Raw genomic sequence first — 18,952 nt, 5'->3', positions numbered from 1 at the left:
CCATGCCCCCGGTTAGTAGGAAGCCTGATTCTGTTGTGTAAAATCAGTGCTACTTTAATTAAAATACCAACTATATACACATTGTCAAGTAATACTACTTGATGTTTGACAGCTGTATAGGTGAAGAAACTACAATTATGTACCGCCATGAAAAGTTATGTAAGTGATGTACAGCCAAATACATTTAACTGTTAAACTGAATTGCCCAGCCTAACATTATCCAACTGAGTGCAATATAAAGCCATTGCTCGCTGTCACGCTTGCCTTTTGTATGCTTAACACTGGCACTGACCTGAGATGCTAGAACAAACACTGCTGGTTATGGCAGCTTTGAAACCTCCAACCCCCCCTGGCCCATTCTCAACACAGTCTATTCTTTTGAAGAGCCATGAGAAGGATTTTTCCCCTGGCTCTCTTTGCCCTATCCCTGTAAAGTACTGTGGTTTCCCCGCACGCTGCTGCTGAGTCGTTGGCTTACAGGGTGACACTCCCCAGAGCAGTCTTTCATAGTGTACATGTCGCAGTGAGCCATATATCAGTCAGTGAAACAAGTGGGAAAATTGGAATAGAATGGATGGATTTTTACACAGAGCACTTCCTGACCACTTTGTAAGAAGCTTTTACTGTGTCAACTCAGAGCTTAGCTGTTATTGGAGTGAAATATAAACAATATATATCATAAGGATTCCTAATTCCCCAGGTTTCAGCCACTTCGAAAAGCTGTCAAACTTCTAGCTTTGTACTTCAGGAGTATATGGTTTATTGCCCCAGTTGGGCAAACGTTATGAGGGGGCTGAAGCTTTCTCTGTTATCCATTAGAGCACCGTCCCACTTGTTAATATGTAGTGACACTATGTACGCTGCCTAACCTCCCCCCTCATGAGAAAAGTATTGACTGTATGTATGAAAATATTCACAGCCACATTGTGTTTTTGATCTGCCGTCTTGCGTAACGAACTTCATGACAGATGAAATGTGTATGTACTTAGTTAACGTAATTGAGCCAATCCCTCAGTAGCAGGCTTCGGTGAATGTTTCTCTCTTGTGTGATTTTGGATATAACATGCGTGTAATCAGTAACAGGAAAGGCCATGTTGCCAAATGCCACATAATGGAGCCATGATAAAACTTTAGTGACTTTGATAGCCTTCATACTTTATTTGCAGTGAGCAGATGTAAAGAGGTTTTTCTTGTTCAGCTTCCCGGTCTGTGGTGAAAACATTTTGATTCATTTTGTGTTTCCTTCTGCAGAACTGTATGGCTTTGACGTGCTCATTGACTCCAACCTCAAACCCTGGTTGTTGGAGGTGAATCTTTCTCCCTCCCTGGCATGGTGAGTGACACGGTCTTAATCATGTTTATTAAGTTGTTTCAAGACAATCTGTTATTGGACCTGTTGCTTTTTCCCAACCAAGTCAAACAAGGTTGATGTTTTTTAAAATATGCAACCGAAAAAAGATGCTTATGAATGCCACATTGAAGAAAATGGCACATGCCGTTCGTTTGTAAAAGCATACCATCAGGTTTAATTCCCCAAAAAAAGTTTAACCCGTTTAGTCAAGGTCAAGCAAGGGATCTCTATCTTGTTATGACTCAATATCTTTAACCAGTGTTTTAGATTTCTTGTTTGCACAGTTGTTTCCTTTTTTTAAATAGTAATTTCTTAAATCAACTTATTTACAGTGATGCGCCCTTGGATCTGAAGATAAAGGCTAGCATGATTGCAGACATGTTTTCACTTGTGGGTGAGTATACATGCTGAAACAATGACTTAATACAACTTCCATATGAAGTTCATGCACATTTTAAAACCCATTACATTAGTAACTGATATGCTGGGGAAATAACTGTATTAACTTCTTGATTACTCATACGTTTGGCATAGATGCTAGCTGGCTATCACTTGAAACCAGCAGGTTTAAGCAGGCACAGACAGTCGTCTATTGTTTAATGCTTATTGTTTTTCCTTTATTCCGCTCGATGAGTTTGTGCAAACTGCCAAAAATAGCGGTATGACTTCATAATAGGGGCTCCATTGTTGAGAGAATTAACCGCAGACTTCATTAATTAACAGAAAATGACTGGTGGACCAAATCGTCAACAGACAGAGCTGATTTGTAGTCATTTACCTTTCTTGAGAAACTGGATCCAACATGTTAAATTAATGCATTCTTTTGCATGAAGATACAAAAGAATGGCAGGCCCAAGGCTGATGCACTGTTTATACAACACTGTTTCCAACAGGAATGAGATGAGTCTGTTATGTCTCCTCCCATCTTAATTATTGAATTTTAAGGGCTCATAATAATTAGTAATGTTGAAGGTTAAACCACGGAGAATGTCATACTTGTACAAAGTACAAGTAAAAAAAAAGACAAATATTTACCAAATCTTCACATCACTTGATTGCTTAACTGCACTTAATCTTCTGATTTATGCCTAATACTATTCATAGGATATATTGAGCCCACTGATTATCAGGCGTCCATATAAACTGACACTGAACCATTAAGTCTGTGGTTTCAGCCTAATTATTAATAATAAAGAAATGGGTTTTGTGTGTGTGTGTGAGTGCACATACGTGCGTGTATTAGCCTAGGCCATGCTGTGGCTGGAAACCCTTCCCTCCAGCTCATTAAATGAAAGCTTAGAATCATAAATTGCCAGTTATCTTTGGACTGAGACGTTACTGCGGGTCTGGGGAAAATGAGCAGTGGCATGTAAAACATAGCACATCTATTATGTACCAAACAAACTAAGTCGCCGTTGGCTGATAACACTTGGGTTGCATCCCAGACCTGTAAATAATGACAGCATTCCATTAGCATTCATTTTCCGCCTGTGTGAAGCTGTCAGCTCTGTGTCGTCCATGTTTGTAATAATTGTTGTGTTTAGGCAAGAGATTGGCAGGGGCCTGATTCTAACCTGACGGCTTAGATGAGGCAGCACAAACAGCCTCAAGCTCCGAGCTGTCAATAGACTTAAATCACTTAAATTGTTATGGCAAGATGCAACATTAACATATTTCTCTAGCTTTCTACTTTTAGAATTAGTTAGCCTTGAGGGAATGTGGGAATTAATAAACAAAAGATTAGAGAGTTAAATCTTATTAACTGGGTGGGAACATCTTAGTGGGAAATGTAAATAACAAACATTTTTCCCCACCCTTATCAAATACCACTAGAATGTAAATGTATGGAGCCAAGTAGTATATCCCAGTAAGAAAACATATCCTCTTTTCTAAATAAAAAAGTTAATGTGTAAAGAAATGTGAGTATTTGCTATTTTGTCGAGGTAGATAGCAAGCTGTCTGTTAGCCTAGCTTTGCATTAAGGGAACCTACCCAAGCTCTGTCGGACAGTAACAAAAAAAGCTCACAAGCACTTTCTCCCTTTTTTATATGTTTTAAAATCAAGTTTTATGAGTGGAAAGGAGTGTCCTTAGACTCTAGGGTCTAGGTTAGGGAGTTACATATACATACCCGTGCTACTTTTCTCATCTCTGGCTGGGGCAGCATGAGGCTCAAATATGCTGAGCGTTACCCGGCTCTCTCTGGGAGAAAAACAAGCTGCTTCTTCTTTCCTATTCCCACAACATATCTGGTTGAACAAGGATTCAGCCAGGTCCTCCACATCCAGTCCAAGTCCCGTAATTGCTTAGACTTGATGGCCTCCAGCGCACTACGACTGAAACTAACTTCTCTGCAACCTGCAGTGAAGAAACTTACTATGAGAGCAATTCGCTATTTTCTTTTTAAAGTTAAGAGGAGTCCTTGCTACGTTCCAGTAATCCTCCGACTTTTTCCCTTTGGAGGCTGCTTGTTTTCCGTTGGACCGCACGTTGTTTGAATCTCAAACTTCTTACCGTTGCATTTGTTTAACATTCCTGAATAACATTTCTATTGGTTTTTTTTTCTCCCTGGGTAGATGTCGTATTAGGGCCATTGAAGGTAAAAACAACAACAACAAAATTATTTTTAGAATATTATATTTATTATTATTTAAAAATGTTATTCTATAACTTCAATCTCAGTGAATTTTAGTTATCACAGCCTCATAATAAGAAAAATAATATCATAATTTAAATACTAAATTAATATAATCAATATGTAATATAAAAAACAAATATTAAGAATAATAATCCAAATTCAGAGGAGACAATTAGCTTACATTTTATTTGATGGTGGGCGGTAAGGGACCTGGATAATGGATAGGGGGGCGCAGGGGGCCCCAAAAAGGTTGAGAACAACTGACATAGTACAAAATATGCTCAAACCTCCAATTCTACATATACATTTTTAGTTTCAACACTTTAATCTTTGACCAAACAAATGTCAGTCAGTGCACTTTATTACTTTTTAAATGTTTTAATAATTGTTCATTAGATAGAGGAAGACCAGCTTTTTCCACCTTTTTTCTAGTCTTTATGCTAAACTAACAAACTGCTGGCTGTAGCTTTATATTTGATGGTAACGGACAGATATAAGAGTGGTATCAATCTTCTCATCTAACTGGGCAAGAGAGCGAATAGGTGTATTTGCCAAAATATCAATATTTTCTTTAAAAAAAGGTTACATCAGGGGGGTGTGGCGTGACACTAAATCATAACATTTCTGCCTTTTTCTGAAATCTAATATAATGTGTTTAAGTTAACATGATATTGTTAAAAAAAATATTGTTGACTCAGATGTAATTTATTGCCTCTGTGTCCCCCGCTCTGCTGTGGTTTCTTGCACCAACATTGGAGATCTGATGCAATATATGAAGGTCATGGGAATGAGTAACATGTTAATGGCCTGATGTCATTGATATACCCCTTTATGGCTCTTCTGTATCCCCGCAGGCTTTGTGTGTCAAGACCCCCTATCGAGAAAACCACGCTCTGACCGAGTCCCCCTGGACCCCGGCCTCAGGCCCCCATCAGCAGGGAAAACACAGGTACTGGATGCTCACACACACACACTCTCTCTCTCACACACACACACACACACACACACACACACACACACACACACACACACACACACACACACACACACACACACACACACACACACACACACACACACACACACACACACACACACACACACACACACAGAGGAGCCAAGCCAAGAGCTGCACTCATTCACCCTTCCTTGTGAAACATTCCCATTCTTGTCTTCATCTCTGTGTTGCTTACAATACATTGCTGCCACTGCCATTGAGCTCTTCTCCTACCCTCATGGAAAATTCACTGTAATGCAAAACAACTGCTAATGTAATTACACCGTTTGAGTGACATCAGTTTGTAAGCACTATTCTGTGTGGCGTATTGTTTTATAATTTCTAATCAAGTGAATAATGCTCTCTCTAGGCCTTGTTGCCTAATGATGCCACAACAGCTAATGCGCTTGGCTCCCTCCATTCGACTACTGCACCCAGTTTTGACGCAGGATCTGCTGCAGGGAGATTACTAAATCAGACAGATTTGGGCTCCACCCTATATTGTGTAAATGCCTGTTTAGACATACAGTAACAATGTTTCATTGTTTAATGTCGATGGAGCATGCTGTGTTCGCCTCCACAAAGGTTAAACAGTAAATGCTCACCCAACACTCATGTCTTCACTCATTGCCTCTTAGAAACCTCTTTCTGCACCGACAGCCACTGCACACAGCACAAACAGAATGGTGAGTTTCCCTTCCAGACTCAGACGTATTAATCTTCTTTTACTTTGTTTCTTTGCAATTCCCGGATGCCTGTTACATTACCGGTAAGACATTGCTTTTTGCACATTTGATTAAGTTGCTTTTCTTTTTGACAAAAAGAAAGAGACAGGCGGCTTGTATCGATTCCTAATGCTTTACTTAATAGAATGCTCATTACATTAGCAAAGTAGCCTCACTAGGCAAGTGCTTTTAATGCTGCAATGCACCACTCGTGCCAAAACTCAGAAACTTATTATATAGAATTCTTCAGACGTACATAAAACAAGCCTGATACTAAACCACAGAGGATGTTGCAGAACCACAAGGACCTTTCCCCTTCCCTTTGCTATGATTAGAGGCAACAGATGAGTCTTTTTCTGAAGGATTAGGCCCTGTCACTTTTTGGCTGCCTTTCTATCCCCCCCCAGCCGCATCAGACAAATTAAATGTAATCCCCCTGCTATTTAGATGACAAATTCTGTATGTGATCCTGTACAGTTGTGCTCCTCTCTCTGGCTCGAGTTCTAACCTGAATGCCAAAGTTGTCAATCACAGCTTGGTATTGCATGCAGCGAGGAGGAAGCCAGGAATGCCAATGCATAACAAAAATGTGTCGGAGAAAATAAGAGAGGATCATTTTTTGTTACAAAAGCTGTATTTTGAGCATTTTCTATTTATAAATGAGAAGTGTGTTTCAGATTAGTAGGCTACTTGTTTGTAACAAATGAGGTCTTGCTCAAAAGTGTAACATTTGCATTTATTCTTGCAACCTGCAGGCACAGTTACATGTATCCTAATTTTAAACAACTCAGTGACTTTCATATATTGGCAAGTATTTATTTTGGAAGGAAGAATGAATGTTCATGGGGGGATTTCATCTTTACTTTTCTCCCCTGTAGCGGCAGAGGCCAGCGTCAGCCAGTAACTCAGAAACAGAGGGGTCCAAAGACAAGCCAGGACCCAAACAAGGCCAAGGAGACAGCACTCTGAGCATGACTGCTGAGGAGGTAAGGCCTTTAGGATGGATGTATGTGACTTGATGTGTTTGATGTTCTTGAGTTAAGACTTTCCAAGACAAGAACAGTGAAAACTGTTTCTTTTCTTTTTCAATTATAGGTCAAAGTGTTGAGGCGGATAAAGGAAGAGTATGAACGACGAGGAGGCTTCGTGAGGATCTTCCCCACCGCAGAAACATGGGAGATCTATGGGTAAGCCGAGCCAAGAAGGAATACACAAGGGGTGTTTGATTATAATGTTAACACTAAATGTATTTAATACCTTTAGTTACTTTGCAAATTTGGATTAATGATGTGAAATATAATCAACACTTAAATAAGACTTGAGTTACACCTGGAGTAAATTCACAAGCTTTGATAAACACTTCAATAATTATAATCAAAACATATAATATATATTATTCTGAAATGGACCAATCTGCATACTGAGTACTAATGAGTATATATATTTTAAGTATATTTAAATGCTAATATTTTTGTACTTTTACTTGGGTAACATTTTGAATGCATGACTTTTACTTGTAACAGAGTATTCCTACACTCTGGTACTACTACTTTTACTCAATAACAAGATCTGAGTACTTCTCTCACCTCTGCATTAGACTCTGTGTATTATGTACCAAAAAAAGAGCTTACTGTATAACCGTCAGTGACTTTTATATTTAAAAGGGCATTTGAGCTCTTGAGACGAAATCTGTTTTTGTGCTTAAAATTCATATTTCTTTACGAGGATATGATGTTTGATTAGATCCAAGGCTAACATAGCCGTAGGGTTTTGTGGCATTTTTTAAAAGCATATTATCTAGCGGTATGAGGGAGTTATTGGGGCATTTAACAGTGGCTGCTTCCAGAGTAGCTATATGACAGACGTTTTAGTCACAGTTTCTGCAAGTGAGAAAAGTTGAGGCTTATTGGGACTCCTGCCTTTGACAGGATTGTAATTTGCTTATTATCTATTTTCTGTCAGTGGATATCTGGAGTCCAAGACATCATTGAACTACATGTTGGCAAACCGACTTTTCCATGGAAGGTAAGTATTTCCATTGTGGTTGGGATTTGGGAATAAATCTCCCCCTTTATTTGTGGAAACAGTTGGAATCTACATGGCGTTTGTTTGGTCTTACCATTGGATAGGTGAGAGGAACAGCTGAGGAGGCGAAGCAGTCAGCTTTTCCAGCATGCGCCCAATGCGTATGTAGCGTTGCTGCGGATATTTGGGGCTGTAGGGGAAAGACAATTATAGATGAACTGTGGCACTTTATTGAACCACAATTTTTGTTATAAGTAATACAACATGCGTCTGTGTTATTTGAATCATTATGGGCTTGCAAGTTTTAACCACAGCTTTGTCGAGGGTTTTACACCCCTATTTAGCCCATGTAGGATTTTTCTGTGATCGTAAGGTAGCCAGACTATCACTGCTCGTTATTATCTGCTATTTATCCTCTCCCCTTTGGAACACCACTTTCTCTCACGTCAGCTTCTGGACGCGCTGCTTAACCCCATTAGTCTTTCGGAGAACTGCTTTTGTAATTGTTGATGATATTACATATATAAATCATAATAGTTGTTACCATGTTATGTGCTCATATGTTTTGTTCTGTCTCTCAGGAATGGGAGTGGGAATGTGCAGCTGGAGGTGGACGCCGTCCACTGCTGTCACGTCGTCCAGTACGAGAGGAAGCTGCTGTCTCTGGAGGCACGTAAGGCGAGACAGCGCCACCTGACTCATCGCTCTGCTGAAGCGAAGAAGAAATCGGGTAGGCCTGTTGTGTTCTTGCCTTAATTCAGGGAACTGCTTTTTTAGCAGTGTGATGACATTACATGCCAAAGCCCTTTTGTTTCCAAAAAAAAAAACTCCCCTGTGTCACGGTAAGGTTGGCCAAATATGACTCTGAATGAGTTCATTTCATTTCGGCAACATCAGAACCCTATTTTGAGTGTATTTTGTTGAAATTGTCAAACTGACATTTGTCTTTTTTCTGCAATGCTGTTTACCTCAGGGAAAGAATCCAAGACCTCCCCAGCTGAGAGCAGCAGTCAGGAGGGAGAGGAGTGCGTTCGGGACGAGAGAGAGTTGGTGAAACAAGCTCTGGAGCGGGTCTCACACAGGGATTTGGTAGCAGAGCAAAGAAAACAAGTGGCCACACCACTGGAGCGCTGCCATGGCAACCCTCTGTCCAGCTCAGAGGCAGCCATGTTCACTGCCAGACCCAGAGTCAACCTGCTCAACATCCTGCAGCAGGGATGGGACCTCAGGTCTGTGGTTATTCACGGCCGCTGCTGCTTTCAGCTGCCTCCCTCACTGCGTTTGCTAATACAACACGCACTAATGCACTTACCACATTTAAATAATATAAAGTGAAAACCCCATTGCATAAAATGTGTTTTGATCAGCTTGTTTGAGCATTAATCATTCTATGTAGCTATGTGCTTGTGACTTTCTTTTTAATCGCATATATATTTAATCGAGTCACAAAGTCTGCCACAACTTAAATATGCATAGAAAGTACTTATTTTTCCTATTTATCTTTCATGCTTCTGTTAATAACACCGTCTCTACTTCTGTACTCTGAATCTTACATGTTTATTGCATTCTGTGGTAGCTACAGGCTGACTGTTGTAGGAAAGAAGTGATAGATGACATTAACATACATACTGCGTTTATAAGTATAAAGACATCTTCACTTTTTATATACACTTACACTAATTCATGAAGTATCCCATATATTCTTAATACCATCATATGGCAGTCTTTGCATACTACTACACCTAAGTGCAACAAAGACTGTGGTCTGATGTTGATGTTAAAGTGAGCCTGAAATTATAATTGCAGGAAGAATTACAATAACAAGTCTGAGTTTGTAGAAATTCCTCAGTGCTTGCCAGGACTGTACATGGAGCAGGGAAATTATAGTACAGCGTATCAATGTTTGTGTTTGACACCTTTTTCCAAAACATTTTCTTCATTTCAGTGTCCAATGAGAGCACTCTTTCCAAGTTACAAAGACAGTTTATCATTTTAATACCGATGCAGGACAAGATACAGGGTGTTTCAACAACCTTTGGTTGAAAGTGATACATACCTGTTTTCTCTCTTTTTTCTGGATGATATGTCAGCTAATGAATATACAGCATTCATTTCTGCTTGTATCACAGATTCCAATGCCACAAGTATGGTAAATGTTTTTTTTATAAACTGTTTTTTTCCTCCCTCTTCTCTCCAGTAAAGTGCAGGCCCGGATGGCTTTTTCCTCATACCTGCAGCGAGTCCAGCAAAGGCTGCTGGCAGAAAGCAGAGCCAACGCCATCCCAGCTTGGCCAGACAAGGACAACGACCAAATGGTATAATGATTTTTAACCTCCTTTTCCTAATAAACAGACAAGGCTGGAATACCTGGGGCATTGTTCCTCCTTTGAATGTATAGATGATGCCAGATTTCCCCTTGTTATTATTATACTGTTACTCATATGCACCCTGGCTGTAGCTTTGTTTAAGACATTTTGTGGCCACATCATGGAAAACGTAGTCTCTGTAGAAAGTTTGGAAAGTCTGTATTGTTACGACATACATCAGCATCAGTGACCTCAAACCTTCGGGGAAACTCAATGTCGATCTGTAGGTTATTAAATGAAAGGTTCTCAATGTTTTTTATGGCTTTGAACCCTGACAGAAGAAAAAGTGTGGTAGGATAAATCTGTAGTTTCAGGGAATTGATAAGATATTCCTCATGAATGTTTTTTTGTCTGAACAGGAGCTGGTGATTCGCTTCCTGAGAAGAGCAGCCAGTAACCTTCAACAAGACATAAAGGTGGTCCTGCCCAGTCGCCAGCTTCCAATCCAAGACCGCAGACGCATCCTGTCCCACCAGCTAGGAGAGTTTATCCACTGTTACAACAAGGTGCCCATTCCCAGACTACCACAAAATCACAAATCTAGGACATGATGCAAACATTGGAAAACATTATCCACATTATGCGGTCTTATTCTTTCCTATCTTCTCAGGAAACCGAACATATTGTGAAAAACCAGGAGAACAGCAAAGAAGAGCGTTGTATTAACCCTGGTGTGTTTCAGGAGTACATCACTGCTGCAAGGTTAGTGGATTGGCGAGCCCACTGACCATTGTTCACTGCTTGGCTCTTCCCTGGTCCAGTAATATGCTACTGCCTGAAGAGGGTTCTCAATCTGCTATACTCATTTATCTTTTTTCTCTACAGTGAAAACGATCTGGAGGAAGTCCTGACATTCTACACACAGAAAAATAAATCAGCCAATGTCTTCCTAGGAACCAAAGTAAGGAGTGCTAAGAAAGACGTTCATGAAGTAAACGCCTCGGGAGATTCAGGCCACTGTGAGAATTCCAAAAGTGAGTTTTCGTCCTTGTGATTTTTTCCCCAATATTTTTGTTACTGAAGGTCTGGTTTATGTTTAATATTTTATCATTCAAGCACAGTAAACAGGAATTGTTTAGCTTTGTAGGCCCAAAAAAAAGTTAAGGGGAAAAAGATTGAGTCATCTAGGGTAAAGAAGAGGTCAGCTTCAAACGATTAGAACTCATTTGGGGAAAATAAATGTGTGTCAGAGCCGAGGAATGGCTAACTCATGATAAAGGAGCTCTGGCTTCTTTCCTCTTTTGAACAGCTCTATCTGTGGCCAAAGAGGATTCCAGCGCTTCAGAGTCCTCGCTCTCCACTGGGAAATTCAGCAGTGACCCGGACATCAAGGTCACTGAGAGACAGCCTCCTGTCCATACTGAAGACCAACAGGCAGCAGCTAGATTTGGTAGAATCCAGCCAGAAGTCAGGGCCTCCCAGCACTGCTCTGGCTTCCCTGTGACTCTAGACCGCACACATTTTCCCCTGCAGCACGACTCCCCTGCACCCACGTCCCTGCCTCTTCATTGTCCGCCACCGCCACCACCTCTTCAGCCGCCATCCTATGCACAGTCCCTGTCTAAGTCTCAGTTCTGTCTTTCTGAGACCCTCTGTGACCCTCCTGCGTACACCCCCACCCTCATGGTCACACAGCCACCAAAAGCAACCTGGACATTTGCTTCCACTGGCTCTAACACCGCCTGCGCTGGAACACCGACCCAGGTTCTTAGGAGGATTCAGTCCTTTACCATGTCATCTCAGACCTCCGGAGCTACCACTTCCCTCCCGAGTGCCACGCACATTTATAGTCAGAAGCTCTCTAGACCCACCTCTGCGGGCCAAGGTAAAATAACTTTTCTGTGCTTCAGAGCTGCAACAATTAATCAACTAACCCACAAAAAATAACAGCTTTTTAATGATTCCATAGAAAAAATAGTTCCTACTTTTCTCTGTTTTATATCATATAAAACGGGGTATCAATTGACAATAAAAAGATTGAATCTGGATCAAAGGTGGATTATAATGGATTATGCTGGTAATTAACAGATTCACTTCCATGTTCTCACATTAGTGTTTGTCATTCTCAGTGTCAGTGATCAAAAGGAGCAGTTCCAGTAAACTGAAGTCAAACTCATCAGGGACGATAAAGGAGTTAAACTCCCAAGCCCAGTCTAACCAGCAGGCCTTCATCTCAGCGCTCAAGAAGCTGGCTGACAAGCAGGTAGCTCGCCACTATACCAGCTCCAGTCACATCAACCTGCTGACACAGCACGTGAGTTCATTAAGTTTTTACCTCTATATTTCCTGAGGCGACAGCTACTCCCATCCGGAGCAGAAGTTTTCATGCGGATAAGAAGCTACAATGAGTTATTAAGCGATTGTAAAGTGATCTGTGTAATGTTTCATATAAGGGAGAATAATCTGGGCCCGCTGCAGGAGTGTCTCACTGTGAGGTCTCTGACATTTCTCTTTGTTGATGCATAAACCTGGCTCTGACCCCATGCTGATTGGCGGCATCTAGCTGCTCATTCGCTCTGCAGACCTGTTGGAGCCGGAGGGTCTGCTGCCTCGCACCGTGCACCTTCCTCCTTCTGTCCTCGGCTCGCCTGCAGTCTGTGGGCTGGGGTTGGTGTTGGTGCGGGGGTGGATCTGGAACTGGGGTTTAAAGCTGGCTGGCCTAAACAGTGGTGAGCCGCATCAAGCCTGCGCTCTGTGTGAGGTCTCATTATCAGATGCACCATGGGGGAGTGATTTCTGTTGATACTTAACAAGCAGCCACTTTTTTGTGGTAATTGATGCTTATAAATAGAGGAATGTAGCAAATTGGCACTGAGCAGGGGAGCGGCAGCTCCATTGGCTCCATCACCACCTCTCTTATATTCCCCAAAGGTTTGTCAGTCGGCGTGTGGAGACCCTCCACCTTCCCTCCCTCCTCCTCCTCCTCTTCCACCTTCTCCTATGCCTCACTGTCAAAGTTTTTTTGTGATGGCACCAGACCACACAGACTTCAGATTTTATGGCTTCCTTTCGACTGTATTTTATCCTGTCTATCTGAAAGGTGTTTGCTGTATTTCTTATGATTAGTGATTCCAGGTTCATTGCAGTAGTTTGTTTTACAGAGTGAAATAGTCCAGTGTTTTGCACTTAAGGGCTCAAAGTGTTTTTCTTGTTTTTTGGGGGGGCTGAGATTTGAAGTCCTTGAATCACTGGCTGAACTAAATGGGGAACATTGTAAACATGAAAAACACCCTGCTGCTCTAGTTGACCTCTAATGTTCAAGTAATTGCTCGCTCTCATGCCAGATCACATGTTTACAAAACAGGGACTGAACTTGAGGAAATGCAGGCACACAGAAGTCGCCTTTTAATAAACTGAATAAAGTCCTTCCAGCATGTGTGTATGTTTGTAGAATATATTATTATGAGACATCCTGTTAACACTGTGTCCCAATTGGACAAGCCAGTGTACATGACCTTAGACAATGGGGCATTATGGCAATTATATACACTGGATGATGGTAACTGTGCCTTGTGTGTAAAATAAATATTTATTATGGTTTATATACATACTAGTTTGATCTCATCAAAATGTAAGCACAGGAATATTGGCGCTTGTGTGTTTAAATCAAATAATAAGAATATGGCCAGTCTACCTTAATAAGTTACTAAGAGCTGAGGCTGTGTAACACCATGCTGATACATTTTTCATGTCGTACAAGGCTTGGCAGCATTACAATTTTCCCATTGGACTATTTAGTGCTCAGGAGGATATAAAGTAAATAAAACGCCACAGCAGTGTAATTTATTCTCCCATTAGATCTCACTGAACATAATTCCCAGGGTAGTACAGAGCAGCACAGAGGTACAGTAGTCGTAAACAGATTTGGGCTGGCGAGTCATGATAGCTGATTCTGTCAGAGATGGAGGAGTCGGTTGGGGGGGGGGACCACCTGGATTTAGTGCTGAGCAGAGACTGGCTCTGCCATGTGCTGTGTGTACATTTCACACAGCCCCCAGAGACAAGAGAATGAGGTGGTCGATGTAGGGAGGAACACAATATGACTGCTTATTCATCAAGCATTCCCATTGATTTAGGGATTAGTCATGGAATGTTTAGTGACTTAGCATTTATAAGAAACAACTAGATATTATAAATACATTTTGAAGAAAAAGGGCTTTAAATGATTTGCGTTGCATCATCTGTTGATTTTTTTTTTCTCTGCTGCCCACAGTTGACCAACCTGAACCTGGCAAACAGGATGATGGGCAAAGAGAGCGCCACGCTGAACCCCAAAGTGCGGCCTACTGCTGCAACAACACCAGGGCCGCTGAAGGCTGTGCACTCGGAGCAGATCGGTGTTGCAGCACAAGGTGAGACAAAGACATGTGGCATTACCCAGGGGATATTTTTCCAGTTCAAAACAAGCATATCTGAAATACATAACACAGGAAATTTCATGAAATGACGTGTCTTTTGGTGGCCAGTTTTTAGTGGCCCACAAATCCCTGGTCTCATGTTATATAAGCTAAAAATGATTCCAAAGGGCTTTACACCGCGTGGTATAAAGATATTTAAAATTGGACCGTGTAAGAGCTGGTATAAGATTAGTACTTGGAATCGGCAAGTAGTGGAATGGGTATATGATAGATACAAAGTTTGAATACAACTATTGTCCAAGAAAGGTTTCATGATAGTTTTATGATAGATACATTCATTGGAATACATTTAAAGAAAATGTGATTTCAGTTGGACCATTTGTTGGAAATGGTTACAGTTCTTCCTCTATTGCTCCACGTTTGCATTTGGCACACAAGTTCTCCCTATGGTCAAATTTCACTATTGTGCTCAAATGCACCATTTATTTGCCCTCCCCTGAGGCAGCAGAGAAGGAATAGTGTGTAACAGTCTCAATGGAGTGCAGTGCCAAAGAAAACAGCAAATCTCCCTCTGAGAGTCTGACTTGCTGTATGATGTACTCAAAGACGTTGTAGTTTGTAAAAATATGTCATAGAGCCTTTAAATCCTATAGTTGAGTTTGATTCTTGAAGTGTTTGCAAGGAAAGAAAGCTGTTTACCTATTAAGTAGTCGTCACTTTGGCCACTTGAATGCTGAGGATTTTCTGCCTAATGAACTTTACACAAGTCTGTACTGTAGACACTTAGATTGTGGTTGCCTATTTGGTCACACTCAATAGAATCTAAATGCTTTTTTAATAGTCTCTGACGAATTTTCAGATTGAAGAGTGTTAGTTTTTGGAAAAGGATTGCCAAGCACCAACACTCCTCTGGGCAGGGAAGTTCAATACATGCCTGGAAATTGGCATTTCATCCTCTTTTTAATAGTGCTTTGTGGAGCTAAGTAGCACTAGATTTGGCTGCTGAGTGGCGGGAGTGTGTGAAGCATGCTGGCAACGTAATACATTGCATTGGCAGGGTGGAGGCGATGGTGAAGGGGCAATGTCAACACCCACATAGTCTGTCTGCTCCAGGCTCTCGCCATTGACACCCCCGCTGTCGCCTTCCTTACCCCATATCTCACCCCTCTCACGCTGCTCTGAGGGGAGAAGGAAACAGAAGGACAGAATATGATCACACAGCCCTGCTCTGTGCTTGGATAGTGACCCGGCTATTTGAAGGTGTAACTTATTGAGCGGTGTTTTGTTTTTGTCTTGATATGTGAGTGACAATGTCTCAGACAGCTTGGCCTTGATCTTGGACTCTGTTTTTCCAGTCCTGCCCTTCCTTATGTATTGAGCTGTCAGGGAATTCCAGGAATGTCTGGCCTTTTCCTTTTGTAAAGTGTTTTTATTTCCACAAACCAAGAAGAGAGATTTAATAGAATTTATAATTTCACGGATAGCCTCTCGTTGCTTTTATATATTAAACTGTGGAAACAGAAATCATCTTTTGGTCTCCCATTTTTACAGCTCTACTGCTTTGATTGGATCCTACATTGCTTCTATGAATGTAGTAATTTCCCTTTGTCTATTTTAGCCTTTCCTGTATCAATTTGGCACTTCATTTATCACAAAATACAGGTTTTCACATGTCAGGATAAAAATGTATGTAAGGAGGAATATACAGTACCCTTTGTTGGAAAGCTTATTTCTCAATGTCTCCAGAAAATACACAGCTCCCTTCATCTACCCATTTGTCACTGGCTTGCAAAAACAAAACGCTCTCTTGTACCCCAGATCTCCCTGCCCCTGGTTTGGCGTTCACCTCTCATGTCTTTAATAAGATATTAGGATAAATTGCCTTGATTTCACCTCGGAGCTGTTTCTTATAACACAGAATATCCTGCCCCAACGCCCCCCCCCTCTATTCCCCTCCAACACTCAGGCTGATGGTTTGTGCCAAACATCCTGAAACTGTTAAGCACACTGGCTCTTTTAGCAACCACAGGGGTGAAGTATGATGGGTTTCAAAGAGTAGCGCAGCTCTTTGAAGTACCGCTGCCAGGATCTACCAGGTATGCTTCATCAGCACTCTGAGAGCTGCTGCCTCACTGCAGTATGCCGACAACCGGAGGGCTTTCAAACCAAACGGCACGTACTCACACAGCCACAGTGAAGTGGGGGGGTCCATTCCGGAGTTGGACCTCCTGAAACGTTAATGAATATTTCCATTCAATGTACTTGTGTAATAATGAAAGCTGTTTAAAACACTCTGACATTCAGACTACATTCAAAAACAACAACCTGTGTTTTGTAACAGTTTTTTCAAAGTAGCATCTTAGTTTTGGGAAATTTGATTAGATTTACAGATACAGTCTTGTATTGAGTCACTAGCAGTTAATAGTCATGTGAATTTGCATTAATAAGATTTGTCCCAAGCCATAAAAATGGCCTCAATATTTATCTTCTAGCTGTATGTACAAATGATCGCAAACCTATTACCTCTGCAGTGTTCTCTCCAGCACAGCTAGAACTGAAAAATACCACAACCCTTCTTATGCAGGGTATTTTTAGTCCTGTTCAATACTTGTTGGATTGATGTTTGACTTGGTTGAATCTTGTAAGAACATACCATTCCAAAGGATTTTATGACAGCACATTTGCTGAACCAACAACCCAACTAATCAGAAAAGCACTGGTGAAAATTGAAAACTTCTTTGAAGGAGGGCAGAGTCCCCACAAAATTGGTTTGATGTCTTTCTCCCTTTGAATTTAGAAAAGAGAGTTTTTTTATTCACATTTGATTGGAGCCAGATGTGGTTATAGGAGGGAGAACCCTTAAGGTAAGAAAGAGTGAAATTCCAGGGAATGGATGGATGTTTCTCAGCAGAGACAAACACCTTAGTTTCACCACCCATTACTACTTTTTGTCTTTTAAAAAAAATCTAGTTTAAGGAACAGTGGGATCTGCCTTAGCTTTTATCTCACATCAATATCATCACTTTTTGTGAACTCTGAAAATGCTTCTTTAACATTAGGATATTTTAGTAAAAAATGGATAAGATAAAAGTGCAGTGCAAAAAGAAAGTGAACTACAAATAAAAAATGTATAGTTTTGGACATAAAATAATATCGCAATACCAAGTATATCATATATTATTTTCTCAACCCCCAAAATTTTGGTGGACATTACAATGTCATAGTCAGCAAACATTTGTCATTTTTGAAAGTCAAACCTATTAAATACCACCTTAAAATGTTCAGTTTGCATCAGGCCATGTTCAGGATTTCAGAATATAGGTTTTACCTCAGTGAAGTTTTTAGGAACAGACCTCTGGTAGTTTCACGACCATATATTACTCACTACTGCAGTAACTAAAGCATCAGCACCCACGTCTAAACTGTCTCCACAACAAATGCTCAAACCCTGGTCCTTTCTATATTTGAGAGACAGTTCTATTGAGTGTCATGTCGTTACAATAAAACAAAGTAAACAAAAAGCAATAGCTGGAAATACCCTCTCACTCTTGAGGCCGCTGCTGTTTACACTGGGGCTCGGAGATACTGTGGTATGATGTCATCTCCGACCGTCCATTTTCCCACATTCACACTGAGTTAGATTGATGCAGCACATGTGCTCAGCTTGTACTGCTGTGTTGTTCTACAGTAAGTCATATCAGCATATTAAAGGACAGCGCACACAGCAGGGATTAGGTGACACCAGGAGTCTTGCAGGGAGGGAGGTCCCACGATGTTGGAGCTCCACACATGTGCTGTGCTAGTGATGAGAATATCAGATGTAAAACTGTTCTCTTTCCCTTATTTCATTGGTCATTGTGCTGGACTGGACTCAGAACTACTGCTGCTGTTTTTGAATGATCATGATCTGTAGCATGTTTTGCGTGGTGTTGTGTTGACAAGCCCTTTCTGGACAGAGTTGTCCTCAGGGCCCTGCTGCGACGTTCTACTTCAGAAAGCATATGCTTGTGACCGGAGGAATAATCAGTTTTAGACCATATGCTAATAAAATGGTAGCGCTGAAGGTCCCTGTGGTCCAGTGTGCAAACTGCAGCCAGGCTAAAGGAAATGACTGCTGTAAACAAAGAACGAGTTCTTGTTTTGTCTCCTGGCGTTGTGGATTCTCTGGCCTTGCAAGGTTCACAGACAAGCCTTTGTTTCCAGAAGCTAAAAAAATTGAATTGGCTCGTGGTCACACCAGTTGTTTTTGCAATATATGAGCCATTATGTGAACTGAGAAATGCATGTTCACATGAGTTTAAGATCCCTTGTGTCTTTGTTTGGCCACACAGGGCAGGATTATGTTTTCACTTGAGCGACACAAGATTATTATCCTACAGTGTGTATTGTTCAAGATTAATTGAGTTCTAATTTTAGAGCTTATCACAGTTAGGCGCTTAAAATATCGCAGCTATTGTGATTTTAAGGCTAGAGTGTTTCCTCCTACTCTCTAG

At 41.1% G+C, this 18,952-nt stretch overlaps 1 protein-coding gene across 1 annotated transcript in view; it reads left to right on the top strand.

The window, feature by feature from the left end:
- ttll5 (tubulin tyrosine ligase-like family, member 5) overlaps nt 1-18,952 on the top strand; it is a 45,222-nt gene that overhangs the window by 12,812 nt on the left and 13,458 nt on the right. The window contains 17 exon segments of the mRNA XM_063909193.1: nt 1,252-1,333; nt 1,684-1,745; nt 4,843-4,937; nt 5,624-5,671; nt 6,589-6,696; nt 6,806-6,897; nt 7,673-7,735; nt 8,317-8,465; nt 8,709-8,964; nt 9,933-10,050; nt 10,461-10,607; nt 10,712-10,803; nt 10,927-11,075; nt 11,351-11,926; nt 12,177-12,355; nt 14,315-14,426; nt 14,429-14,453. Of these exon segments, the coding sequence (XP_063765263.1) occupies nt 1,252-1,333; nt 1,684-1,745; nt 4,843-4,937; nt 5,624-5,671; nt 6,589-6,696; nt 6,806-6,897; nt 7,673-7,735; nt 8,317-8,465; nt 8,709-8,964; nt 9,933-10,050; nt 10,461-10,607; nt 10,712-10,803; nt 10,927-11,075; nt 11,351-11,926; nt 12,177-12,355; nt 14,315-14,426; nt 14,429-14,453 (2,353 nt within the window).

This window comes from Eleginops maclovinus, chromosome 19, assembly GCF_036324505.1.
Source record: "Eleginops maclovinus isolate JMC-PN-2008 ecotype Puerto Natales chromosome 19, JC_Emac_rtc_rv5, whole genome shotgun sequence".
NCBI classification, from domain to species: Eukaryota; Metazoa; Chordata; class Actinopteri; order Perciformes; family Eleginopidae; genus Eleginops; species Eleginops maclovinus.
This window is presented reverse-complemented; position numbering and strand designations above follow the sequence as displayed.